The sequence below is a fragment of the Gambusia affinis genome, linkage group LG03, assembly GCF_019740435.1.
Source record: "Gambusia affinis linkage group LG03, SWU_Gaff_1.0, whole genome shotgun sequence".
Taxonomy (NCBI): domain Eukaryota; kingdom Metazoa; phylum Chordata; class Actinopteri; order Cyprinodontiformes; family Poeciliidae; genus Gambusia; species Gambusia affinis.
Window position 1 is genome coordinate 21,090,989 of NC_057870.1, and position 13,009 is coordinate 21,103,997.

The following is a 13,009-nucleotide window of genomic DNA, read 5'->3' on the forward strand; positions in this document are numbered from 1 at the left end:
TTGGTCAAAAATGTTAAAAGGGCCGCGTCATTGATGTCACGTGGGCCACGTCTTCCGACAGCCGAGCGGCACGCATCTTCTTTCTCAACATATTCCAACGTGGCTCTTAATGAGTTGACAGTTGTTACACCATTTCCTTCAGTTGTTTTTTTTAAAGTTTCAGTTATTTTAAGATACTCATAAAACTTAAAATTTATTTGTGTACACACAAACCTCAGTAGAGTTTGTTTATTTAAGTGTAATCTTGCTTTTTTGCTCGCTTCGGTTTTGTTTCAATACTATGCTCCTACAATTAAGTGATATGCTAATAGAAGACGACTATTTACCATTTACATCTGTTAAATAAAGCATGAGAATGAATAAATATCTAAGTTGACCACATATATTTTTTGCATGGTGTTCTTACTGTACAGTCTCTTATTCTTATTGTTCAGATTTTAGATTTACCTTAGTTTGAATTGTGATTCATTTATATACCTTTAACTTGCTGCTGGTACACCTGAATTTTCCCGCTGTGGGACAAAAAGGGATCTTTCAATTCTATTCCGTTCAATCCTCCAGATTCCAGCACAAACGAACACGTTTAATGATCAGTGAACACAGCAAAAATATAAGCAAAAATAACACTGTTATGCGGGAACAAATTTTGTGAAGAGCTAAAAAAAACCTTAAGCAAATTTGTTGTTTTTGTAGTTTTTTATCATTAAAACATTATTTTCTAATGAATTACAGATTGTATCAATGTTTGTCCTGCGTTATAATAAAACTAATGTAAACCATCTGGTTCTAGTTGCCACCATTTGTATTTCTCCTTTATGGAGCCTAGACGTCTAATAGAGAAAACTTGAAGTATTCTGACCTCTCTAATAATTATTGAGGTAGCTTTTTTTTTTTGCCTTCTGGCATTTTAGTGCATACTTATGTTAAAAACTAAAAATAATAGTTACCAAAAGTAAGTTAGCATCCTTTTGCATCTGATGCACTTTTAGACAATTTAAAAAAATAAAATAAATTTAATATCATTTGTTTTTCTTTAATCAACCCATCCCATGGGTCACTGAATTCAGACAAGAGATAGGCTGGATTTTTGAGTGCACAATTAAAATATATGTCAACAGTCTTCCACCAAAGATGTGGAAGACTGAGGTTGAATAAAACAAATATGAGAAAGTACTTGAGGTTTGAAGACAGCTTAAAACCGTATTTAAATTATTTAATTAGAAAAGTGAAAACAGATATTTAAATACAGAATAATAATGGTGCATTTTAGAGAAAATGATTAACACGTCGTAGTGCAATAAATACGGCTTAAATATATATTGCAATGTTGTAAGCTACAAATGAATTATAAAGTGATATAATGCTATAATATAACCTATTCACAACCCAACACCCCTGCATGATTCATACTAAATTAGTCTCGCCGTCAGCATTGACAAGGTTGACCCTAAAACCAGGTCTCGCGATATCTAGTACGAGATTACAGTGAAGGGAGGGCTGCATGGAGAACTGAAAAGACAAAACAAAGCCCCCACATTTCAACTAACAGGCGCTGGTCGCTTTTTTATTTTATTATTATTTTTTTTATTGATCAAAAACGGGTTTCACTCGTTTCTTGTATTCTCTTCAATTTAACAGCAATATTAAGTAGGTTTTGCATGATGCCAAGTAGCACGTCTTTGTTGGAGGCCGATGAGGGAGAGTCCGAGGTCCCACCACCGCTCGTGCACGCTTTCGCCGGTATGGGCCTCGACGAGCACCACGGCAGCCAGAGCCAGGCTCCTGAACAACCAGACGAGAGTGTTTCCTTTCACCATCAACTCCCTGCAGTATCCCATTTCAGCATCCTCGGTACGGTCCTTGACTTGAAGCCTCTCCCGCTGCATCGGCCGCCCTCGGGGGATGAAGCGAATAAAACGGCAGAGGACGAAGAGCTCGAAGGGATAGCGGCCACTTCTTCGGGCGCGTTGCTAGCAAAGGCCCACCGTAATCAGCATCTCCCATCAGGGCAGAGCGGCACCGTGATGGAGCCGCCGCATGTCGAGACGGTGTTGTTGTACAACGGAGACGAGCGGGATGATAGCGGCGTTGGCGGCGGCAGCGCGCTACCCTCGGCGGCCAGCATGGTGATGCTCCCACCCGGTGTGTACGTGGAGTCGGGCTTCGAGGCCGAGCATTCGCTTTTGACCCGGAGAAAGAGCGTCAACACGACCGAATGTGTGGCTGTGCCGAGCTCCGAGCATGTCGCTGAGATTGTGGGGAGGCAGGGTAAGGGTTTTCCCGTCGATTGGTTTGTTTATGAGCCAACAATAAACTCCTTATGGTATCTCTTCAAAACTTTGTCGGGGGGAGTGAGAGAAGGATTTTCCTTAAATAAAACATATAAAGTTTTAAAAGAAGTTAACTGATTTATTGTTCGGCACCTTTAGCTACAACAATTTCTGAAGTTAGCATCCGGTTCGGAGCCGCCGACACTCTTATTAAATAAAGGAATATTTCACTGCACTTAACGACTGGTAGATCATTGTTGGTCCTCTAGGTCAAATTGTGAAATCTGCAGAATAGTCCAACTTGAGCTAAAGTTAATTTTATTTTTACGCGGGATTTGCCATTTGGGAACCACGAAGTTTAAAAAACTCAAATCAACATTTTAGCTTTTTGGTCTGCTGTATTGAAACGTGTTGCAGCTTCAAATATGCAGAATTTGAAGCTCATAATCCTGTTTCTCGTGAAACATTTTCTCAAGTCTTAAGACGGGGACATGCAAAGAATAAACCACCAAAACATTAAATATATTTTTTTAGAATGGAACTTAAAATTCATAAGCTGTTTGTTTGTAGTCTTTTAGGTAAAAACCCATCCTATAAAATGCTGTTTTAAAGTTAGACCTGTGTCATGGTCAGAGACACCAAAGACATCTAAATGTAAGGATTTGCATATGTTTTACTATAAAATATGTTGAGTGTGTTATCCATTTCAGAATTTAAGTATTTCTAACCTTTGAGCTAATATGGAAAGGGTGATTTCTTGAATTAGCTGGAATTACCCTTTTACCGAGTGCCAAAGAGAAATCCCCAAACCACACGCTGACTTCAATGTTGTTTGGCTACTCCGGTTGGCGTTAGCTCAAGCTAACTTAGCTCCCACTGCTAACTGGGTCAACACCACCCTGACCCAACATCCTTTAAAAAAGTTTACATATCAACTTCTTCCGTAAACCAACTGTGTCCAACCTTCAGTTCTTTTGAGTTACTTAATATTCTGAATGTTTTTGTGGGCTTTTTGAACTATAAGAACATCCTCGGCCGAATATTGTCGTGCTTCTACCCGGCTTCGCTTTGTCTCGGAGCAGAAAAGAAAGAACAGAGCTGGTCACCATTGCTGTGCCACATCAACTGTTGAAGATTTAGCATTCTCCTTGCTCGTTATTGAGGTTTTACGTCTCACAATTGTAACCCAAGATATGTGTTTAATATAAAAATGTCATTTTCCTCTATGTAGGGCTTTACATAATCTTCATATAGATTAAACTGGTCGTCAGAGTGTTATGTAGTGTTTTAGATCAGGTGGGGGAGGGTGCTTGGTGTTGACAACAACAGGAAATGGCTCTGGTAATAATGTTGGACTCTCAACCACTGCTAAAAGGAATATTTAATTCATAAGCCCAACTACTTGAATGGGGAAATAATGACTGGAAAGGAGACTGGACACCGTTAAAACAAAGAGCAGCCGGAGGAAATTTACCATTCAGAAACCTTGTACTTCTGGCCTTAAAACTCTTATACAGCCTGGAAAAGTAGAGGATTTCATCTGAGTGTTCTCTAGGTCTGAACAAGTATGAAAAAATAAAATAGAGGGTCGTAAAATGTTTATATTAAGAGACCTTATTTCTTTTATGCTATTGTCTCTTATTTCCTAACTTTGTTCTTTCCTTATTCCTGTTTTATTTACTTCTTTCCTGTCTGTTTTTTCTTATTCCTCACACCCTTCCGCTTTTTTTGTCCTAAGTTTTTTTCCTTCATTATGTCTTTTTTTTACATTCCTTTTGTCCTTCTTTCTCTCCTTTCCTTTATGGTTTCCTAACTTTTTGGTTCTTTCCTATTTTGCTTTCTTTGTTTCCCTCTTTTTTTCTTCTCTTTCTTCCTTCCTTCCTTTTTTCCTTCCTGCCTTCCTTACAACCGACACAATAACAACCCACCCTGTATAGATGTTCAGTTCCTTGTTTAGCCCTTTTAAAGCCAAAATTTCAATTTTTTTGTCTTTTAGATAAGAAACATGAACAGACATCAGTTTGTTTGTGACCATTGACTGGTTTTGCTGACAAGAAAATGTCAGAGACTAGCACTGCTAGTTTTGATGGTTGATATAAAATCTAGAGGTCTAAGCTGGAAAAGATATAGAAAAAATTCTCCCCACAGCGTGCAAGAATTGTATGACTAAAAATGTTCGTAGATCTTTACATCAATATAAGTTTACAAGCTGTATCGGAGTTTTTTTTTGTCCTTGTGGTGTTCCTCCAGGTTGTAAGATCAAGGCACTTCGAGCCAAAACAAACACCTACATAAAGACGCCAGTGAGGGGAGAGCAACCCGTCTTCGTCGTGACAGGGCGCAAAGAAGATGTAGCCATGGCTAAGAGAGAGATCCTGTCTGCAGCCGAGCACTTTTCCCTGATCCGAGCCTCCCGGAACAAGACAGGCCCTCTGTCTGCTGTGACTGGCTTAGGGGCCCCTGCTCTACCTGGGCAGACAACCATTCAGGTCAGCTTGCATTCGCCTATTGATGCTGTTGTTCTCTTCCACTGTCGTTTTAAAAGCTGGTTACATTAGAAAGGTGGTAATGTTTCTGTGTTTTCTTTCTTTCTTTCTTTTTTTTTTGTGCCCCATCAGGTGCGCGTTCCATATCGCGTTGTTGGTCTGGTTGTGGGCCCCAAAGGTGAGCTGCTTCCATGAATGTTTCTGTGCTCCATTTACTTGAGATCATGTTGTAAAAAGAATCAAAGTATAACCAACTGCATCTGTTCTGCTACTTTTTTGCTTGAGTATTGGAAAAAACTTTTTTTTTTTCAAATAAAAGCTTATCTCATTTCCCTTTCTTCCTGAAAGTAACTCGTTTATGTGTGCTAGGGAACAGCATGAGATAATCAGTTTATGCAGCTAGTTTCCAAGTATTAGAAAACTCAGTGACCCGCAAACTCATAGCTATCCTGCCTTTGAAGTTCTTTGATTTCTTCAGTTGTCTTTCACTCACCCGAACATCCTTATCCTCCAGATCTCTTGAGTTTATTTCTGAAATTAATCTATAAACCAGTGTTTCCCAATCATGGTCCTCTCATTCACACTGACCTGCATGTTCTAGGTGTTTCTTACTTCAGCCCAGCTGATTTAAATTGATGGCAGATTAACAGGTGTTTTATGAACTTTAGTCAGCTGAATCAGGTGTATTAAAGCAGAGAAACAAATAAAACATGCAGGGTAGTTTGCATTGAGGACCAGGATTGGGAAACTGCTTTAAACTATTCTCAGTAAACTAAATATACGAGATAAGAACAGTAAAAAGTCCAAAAGTTGCTTATTTTTTCTAACTTGGGGAATACACGGAAGTGTTCTGGCTACATTTCAAGACATCTGTTCATTTGCCTTTATTTAGTGTTGCCCTTTTAAGAGCCTTCTGTCCTCAGACTGGATTTTAGTGTTTTGCACTTCAGCCAGGTGAGTCATCAGAGCAGCTTACAGTTAAAAGCTGTAATTATTTCACAGCTGGGCTTCTTTAAAGCCATGGGTTGTTATAATCATCACTGCCATCTGAAGGAGAGTAATTACTGAATGTAGAGAGCTTTTTGCAGAATTTTGGTGTCACTTTGCTTGTGGTTTTCCCAGCTTCTCCAGCTGCATTTTATGACAGCTCTGTTTTTCATCCAGACGTCTGCACATCATTAATGCTTTACACTTTTTGTCCTTCTAGGCAGATTGTGTTCTTTCGGTAATTTAAAAAAATTATTTGGTACATTAATTTTACCTCTTTTAGTTTAAAATCACTTTTGGCTTTTAATTAGTTTTACTTTCTGCTATGCTACATGTATTTTGTTTTATCTCTTTTGTTGTATCATCTGTGTTTTTACATCTTTGTAGCACCCTTGGTAGATTCTGACCTGTTAAAAAGTGCAACATAAATAAAGTTTACTTAAAAAATAAAAAAAAATTAATTAATCTTTATTTTGGTTTAGACATTTGCATTCAGTAGCAAATGGATAAACCAAACTTTCTTCCTCCAGCTTGAAAAATCTCATTAAAATTAAAATCTAGTTGTTAGAAAAATGCTAATTCCCCTCCACAGTGGTGTTGGAGGGGAATAAGCAGACTGGTTTGAGATGAGGAAAAGGGAACAGATGCTCAAATGGCCACACTTTACAATCAAAGTATGTGTGAGACCACAGCGACCCACTGCACCTTTTGAGTCTTCTCAGGGAACAGTCTGCACAGCTTCACCAAAATGATGAATTGGAAAAAAACGTTTCCTGCAGTAACGTGGTAGAGTGAGAACTTGGTGTAACCGTGACGGTTGCGGTCCACCCTGCCTTGGAAACGGATCTAGCTGGTGGTAGTAACTAAATTAAACATTTGTAACCCCAAAGACACTAAGAATGTTGAGTTTTTCCCTTGTGCTTTTGAGTTGGGGGTGGCTTCATGGAGTCAAACTTATACCATCCATTTTTATTTTAATCTGTCCTCCAGGAGCGACCATCAAGCGCATTCAGCAGCAGACGCATACCTACATCGTGACTCCAAGTCGGGACAAAGAGCCGGTGTTTGAGGTCACGGGAATGCCAGAGAACGTTGACCGGGCGAGGGAGGAAATCGAGGCGCACATCGCCCTGCGCACCGGCAGCTGCGGGGGCGTTGAGGCTCCTGGCGTGGATAACAGCGATTTCCAATTCAACGGGACCGACGTCAGCTTCGAGACCTCCCTGAACCCCGTCGATGTCGGGGAGGCCGGGTGGCTCCACGCAGGCGCGACGTCGCCAAGCGGTGGAAGCCTGTTGCCGGTCAGCATCAGTGGTTCTCAGCGGGTCAATAGCAATATCAGCAGCACCGTCAGGATGTCTTCCACCTACCGCAACGACAGCTCCAGCTCTCTGGGCAGCGGCTCCAGCTCGGCTGATTCTTTCTACGGCGGCGGGAACGGGAACCGGATGGCCGACTTCAGCCCAACCTTCCCTTTCAATGCCAACGCCAACAACAACAACAACAACAACAACAACAACAGTACAAGCAGCAGCAGCAGCACAAGTTTCTGGTTTGGCGACGGCCTTCTCAGTGTGGGGTCTGAAGAGCTCTTCAGTCTGGGAGGCGGAGGATCCTCCTCAGGGTTCGAACCCTTAACCATTTCCACTGCCCATACCTCGCAGTCCGCTGCACCACCGCACATCTGGAGCCCCTTCGTGGACCAGCCGTCACTTCAGGCCTTCGATTCCCTGCAGTCCCAGGTAAATTATTCTGCAGACAACCAGAGTTAGATTCTAGGGCTGCCAATAACGATAAATTTTCTAATCAATTGTTCTATTGATTATTCAGACAATTAGTTGGATAAAAAATTTGGCACATTCTGCTGACTTTTCATTTAATCCTGTAAGCCTTTTGTGTACATTTATAGAAATGCATGAAACACACATACACATACAAATAAACAGATAAGTCAGTTCCTTTTTTAAACAGCCAAATAAACATTTTACTGTCAAAAATGCAACAACATGGCATCCCTTTGTTGTATGCTTCATCATTTGATTAATGTACCTTTTACATTAACCCAGTGGTCCCCAAAGATTTCTGGGCTCCCTCTGGATTACAATAAAATCCCCCCAAAAAAGGAAAAACAAAATCAACTGGGCACACACATCGTTCAACCAGACATAAACCTGTACACACATTTTGTTTTCAAACTCCACTGAAGTTTATTTCACACTTCGGGTTGCAACAAAACACACTACAAGCCATATTTACAGTGAAACGTTTTTTTTCCATTCATCCAACCTCCCCTAGTTGGTTATTTCAGTAATCGATTAATCAGATTAATCGTTTCAGCTCTATTAGATTCACAGCTGTGGTTGTCTACAAACTGCTTCTGTTGATCTCTGCAGACCAGCCAACCTGGCACCCCACGCCTCTCTCCAACCTTTTCTGGGACCGAGGCCTTGGAGCACCCTCAGGCCCAGCGTGTTCACCGAAGGCCTTTCGGGTCGGCCGGGACCCTCGACGCCCACAGGATCCCCTCCTACAGCTCGGCCTTCTCCTCCTCCAGCGAAAGCACCACCTCCTCTTCGCCCCCCGACTCCTCCTTCTCCTATAGGCCTGCGCTCGGCTCGTCCGGGAGGGTGCAGGAGATATGCATCCAGTGCATGGAGAACCAGGTGATCGCTGCCTTGGTTCCCTGCGGCCATAACCTGTTCTGTCTCGATTGTGCCACACAAATCTGCCAGGGCCCAGAGGCCGTGTGCCCTGTGTGCCTGTCCCCGGCCACGCAGGCCATTCAGCTGCGCAATATGTGATCAGTTTGAATCCATGTTGTTTTTTTGTTTGTTTTTTTTTTCCCCTTGATGGCTGATTCAGGGGTCAGCCTCCCCCTGACACCTCTGGCTCATAGCTTAACGTGTGGGACTTTAAAAACAAGACCCCAAATCAGCGTCTAGGTAATTCCTCGCTCCAGCTTTCTCCAGGCTGGTGTTAATTTGACAAAGGTGCAGAGAGTCGGTGAAGTGGGATAGGAAGGGTGTGTGTTTAGGGCATGGGTTAGGGTGCTGAGCCCGTTCTTGTGCCTGCTATTGTGAAGTCTTCTTGATTGAATAACGGGAGGGTTAGAAGTCCTCTATGTAGCATTGGGAGGGTTGGAACTTTTTTTTTTTTTTCTTTCTCATCCTAATTTTTGTTTCTCTTCCTATTTTATTTTTTTACTTCAAAGTATATTAGAAAAATGTTTGCCTTTAGGGCCAACGCTTTATTTTTTTATTTTTGCCATTTCGGACATTTTATCCCAGACGAAACTTTGAAAGAAGCAAAAGCGTGTTTACTCACAGTGAGACTTGATATCGGCTGGCGGCGTAATTACTTAGTGAGTGCAGCAGGAAGGGAGGCATCAGGGCAAGTTTCTCACGTTTCTGGCTCCTTTTAAAGGGTACCGTTTACGTCCAAGTTGTAAATCAGTTTTTTTTCATAGGTATGAAAACGCTCCAAAGGAGGGTTTTTAAAACCAAGTGGGTTAAACCTATAACTGGAAAGTTTTCACACTCCAATAAGCAATCATATTTTTGTTCCTTAGACCACAAGGATGTTGTGCTTCTTCAGCGTCACGGCTTTGCTTTCCCGTTACACTTCAACCGGTTTTTGGTAAACTCGTGCCTAATTCCCAAGCGTAAAGGCAGGAGACGAGTGGTTTCAGCTGACACGGTGTTGCTTTGTTTTCGAACAAACTTGTGGCCTTTTTTATTTGGAAAGCCTATAATTACCGCCACAACACTATCTCCAAAATAAAATCCCAATCTCCTTCTCAAAAAAAAAAAAAAAAAAAAACACAAGCTGACAGGCGGCAGTATCTCGATGAAACAAAGGTAGAGTTGATTGTTTTTATACTTTTTCTTTCCTCTTGTCATAGTTTTTGTTTACATCCTCACATGGGGAAACCATGCGCTGGTTTTCACCTAGAAGGCGAGGCACGTCTTTTGTAACATTCCTCTTCTCTGGTATCGTCGTTTAGTTATTTTATTTTTTTTAATTATTATTTAGATGCAGCTCGTCATTCTTAAAAAGTATCACTTGGGATCAAAACTGGCAGATGTTTCCAGCTGTAATCTTGAACAAATCCCAGTGAAGTACAAACTGGCTGCTTTTGTGTTGTACAAGATTTTATTTCTCATTTTTTAAAGCCATCTCGAGAATCTTCTCTTTAACTTGAATGTTGATTTTGTTATTTTTTTTTTTACTTGGACCGCTCCATCCCGCACCTGTCCGCTTTATTCCACTGAGATGTGAAACGGAGATGAAGGCTATCCACTGCTTTTTCTTTTTGCACCTCATCTGCCCGGCCTATGCAAAAAAATCACCTCAGTATTTGAACCAGTCCAGAAGAAGCAGGCAGACACAACTCTATAAAAACAGTGTAAGCACAGAGCTCAGATACAGTCGCCATACAAAAGCGTTCGTAACTGTGGAAACTTCTCACATTTTGTCACGTAACATCCACAAATTTCCATTTAGTTCACTGAAATTTTGTATTTGTGAAAGACCAACATGAAGCAGCATACGCTTGTGAAGATCATAGTTTATACAAAGCGCAGTATTTGCATTCGGCCCTCTAGAGTCAACACTTAGACGATTTTGCAAGCTGAAAAATTAAGCCGGTCCAATTATCATACCATTATTCCAGATTCCCAGTTGGATTCTGTGCCTTTCTAACACATGAAGATCTATTTTATAATCTAATCCCAACCATTCCATTGTGGATGTTTCATGTTGTTGTCCTGCTGGAAGGTGAACCTGTGCTGCAGTTTCAATATTCAGCAGCTGCTAACAGGTTTTTTTCCCCTGTTTTTCATGTATTTCAGATCGAATTCTATGTCCCCATCGAAGAAAAAGCATAACCACATCATGATGCTGCCATTACCATGGTTCATGGTTGTCGTACGTGGGCCAAAAACTTTAATCTTGCTCTTGTTTGACGGACTCGCCTTGTTCCACCTGCTTCCTGTCTGGTCTGTCTCCAACTCAGCTTCTGTTTTATGGTTTTTAGCTTGTTCTTAAAGTCGGTCTGCCGTGTTCCCTGGTCTCCAGCAAACATCTGGAGCCTTCACAGAACAGCTAGGTTAAGATTTAATTGCAATTGATTTGCTGATTAATTGCCTTCTGGTGACTGTTGATCACACGGGTTTTCATTTAGGGGTATCTGACTGAAGGGGGCCGAATGCAAATTCCTCCCACGTTACAGTTCTGTTCAACTTTGGCAACTTTTCTCCTGAGAAGTTGCCAGATGAGTCAGGGTTTAATGTGACAAAATGTGAAAGCTTTGAAGACTTACTAACACTCAAAAGTGTGTTTTCTGTTGGATTTCAGTCGGGGCTAATCTTCTTTTACCTCTCTGAACATAAAGATTTTCTAGTTGTTGCTTTTTTTTTTTTTTCCCTTACAATTTTGTGCACTACAAAGCACATACTTGACACACTAGTATTGAGCAGTTAGGACAAACACCTCATCTCACTTCTTCCATGCATGGGTTTATTTCTTGTTTCTCAGAACGGTACATTCATGTGGAAATCATCTCAAGTATTAGCTTTAAGCGCCGGTGTCTATAGATTCCTGTAGGACTGGATCAGTTCAGACATTTCGAAGGCGGGGAGGAGGAGCAGCTGGAACGATTTTCACTACATAAGGTCAACCCTGTTGCTTGGTTTTTGTTTGTGTGGACGTTGGACTGCAGTCCCTCCAGCATTCCAGCTGTGATCAGTATTTCGGACCCATCTCGTCGTTTCAACCTAAACTCCTCTGTATCCTCTCCTTCGCGGGGTGGGTGACCGTCTGTTAGGAAACGGAACCAAACAAGATCCAAAAGTGCAAAAAGAAAAAAGAAAGAAAACAAATCCCACCTCACCTGCATACGTCTTCTCTTTTATCCGTCCCAGTTATTTTAATTCTCTCATCTCTTCAAAGGATTGATCTTATTATTATTATTATTTTTCTTTCCACCTGAGGGAATGCAATACAAGACCGGCCCTCGGATTATCGACATGAACCTATTGACGTTTTTTTTTTCTTTTTTCTTTTTACTTCTTGTGTATTATATAAAAAATTACTGTTAATGACTGAGAAATATACAGAACTTATTTTTATTTTGTTACATTTCGTATATACATAAATATATCTATATCAAAATGTTTACAATAATATTTTAAATTTGTTTCTATTTTTACTTCTTTTTTTTTTTGAGTGATTTTAAGCAAATGAAGAGCTGGAAATCCAGATGATGTTGCAGAGGAGAGCGTCTCAGTGCTATCTGCTTGTAGTCTAGTTAGTAGTTTACAGTATTGATGATGATTAATAGTATTGATAGCTGCCGTTAAACCTAGTTGAAAGTGGAATGTGCATCACGAGCATGTCTTCATCATTTACCGCCATTGTGGATCTTCACTGCAACTGTATAAAGGCCAAGGATTCAAGCTGCCTGTCATGTCTGTACACCACCAAAATTAAGAACGGTATACTATTAAGATGTATCTTCGATTATCTATCTCTAATGCATATTGTTCAAAGCTGTACCAACGGTTCAAAGTATTTGCTAATTTTACTACACTTTTGTTATGTATATGTGTAGGAGGAGTCTTAAGGCATATAAATTCTTCAAATTAAGTCAGGAGTTTAAAGCAGACTATATTTTATAATGGCCTTTTAAGTTATTGCGGCCAAAGCACTGATATTATATATTTGCTGTAAAGAGAATTTTAAGAGTTTTATTTTTCTGATATTAAAGTTACGTAATAAAGACGGTTTCATTTTAAGCCACTTCAGATTCCTGTTGTCCTTTTTTTTTTTTTTTTTTGGGAGGGATTTTTTTTTTTTCTTCTTATGGTCATGTTGTGGCTCCGGGTAACTGGAAATCCCAGCGGAGGCTCCGTTGTGTTTAAACCAGGATTAAACGGAAGATTACCGCCTTCATGAAGTGCAGAAATGTTGAGAGTCAGAGGTTTGACTTTGCGGTCTACCTCCATGAAGAAACTGCATTGTCCGTAAAGTTGTTTCCAGACTTTATTCTCTCTCTGGGCTCCAGTTTAATCAATAAGATTCAGCAGCATCTGTTTTGTTTCTGTTGAAGCAGGTCGTAATTTGGTCGGTTCACACAAGTTTCTGGCTCTGCAACTCGCCGACATCCGTCTACGTCACGTCATTCTGTTAAGAGCACATCAAGAATGATGGGATGTTTTTTCGTAAATCTGCAGTAATATTGTGATAACAGGGTCTTTCTGACTGAAC

General features: G+C 40.7%; 1 protein-coding gene across 2 annotated transcripts; it reads left to right on the forward strand.

Moving 5' to 3' along the window:
• The first annotated feature begins 1,283 nt into the window (after positions 1-1,283).
• LOC122828776 (RNA-binding protein MEX3B-like) lies at positions 1,284-12,552 on the forward strand. Of its 2 annotated transcripts, XM_044112643.1 has the most exons (6): positions 1,285-2,268; positions 4,521-4,759; positions 4,889-4,934; positions 6,734-7,485; positions 8,137-8,406; positions 10,594-12,552. In XM_044112643.1, the coding sequence occupies exons 1-6, from the start codon at positions 1,659-1,661 to the stop codon at positions 10,627-10,629; spliced, it is 1,953 nt and encodes a 650-aa protein (XP_043968578.1). In that variant the 5' UTR covers positions 1,285-1,658; the 3' UTR covers positions 10,630-12,552. The 2 variants fall into 2 exon arrangements, with proteins under 2 accessions (XP_043968577.1, XP_043968578.1); XM_044112642.1 differs by having other exon boundaries at positions 1,284-2,268; positions 8,137-12,552.
• Positions 12,553-13,009: the final 457 nt, after the last annotated feature.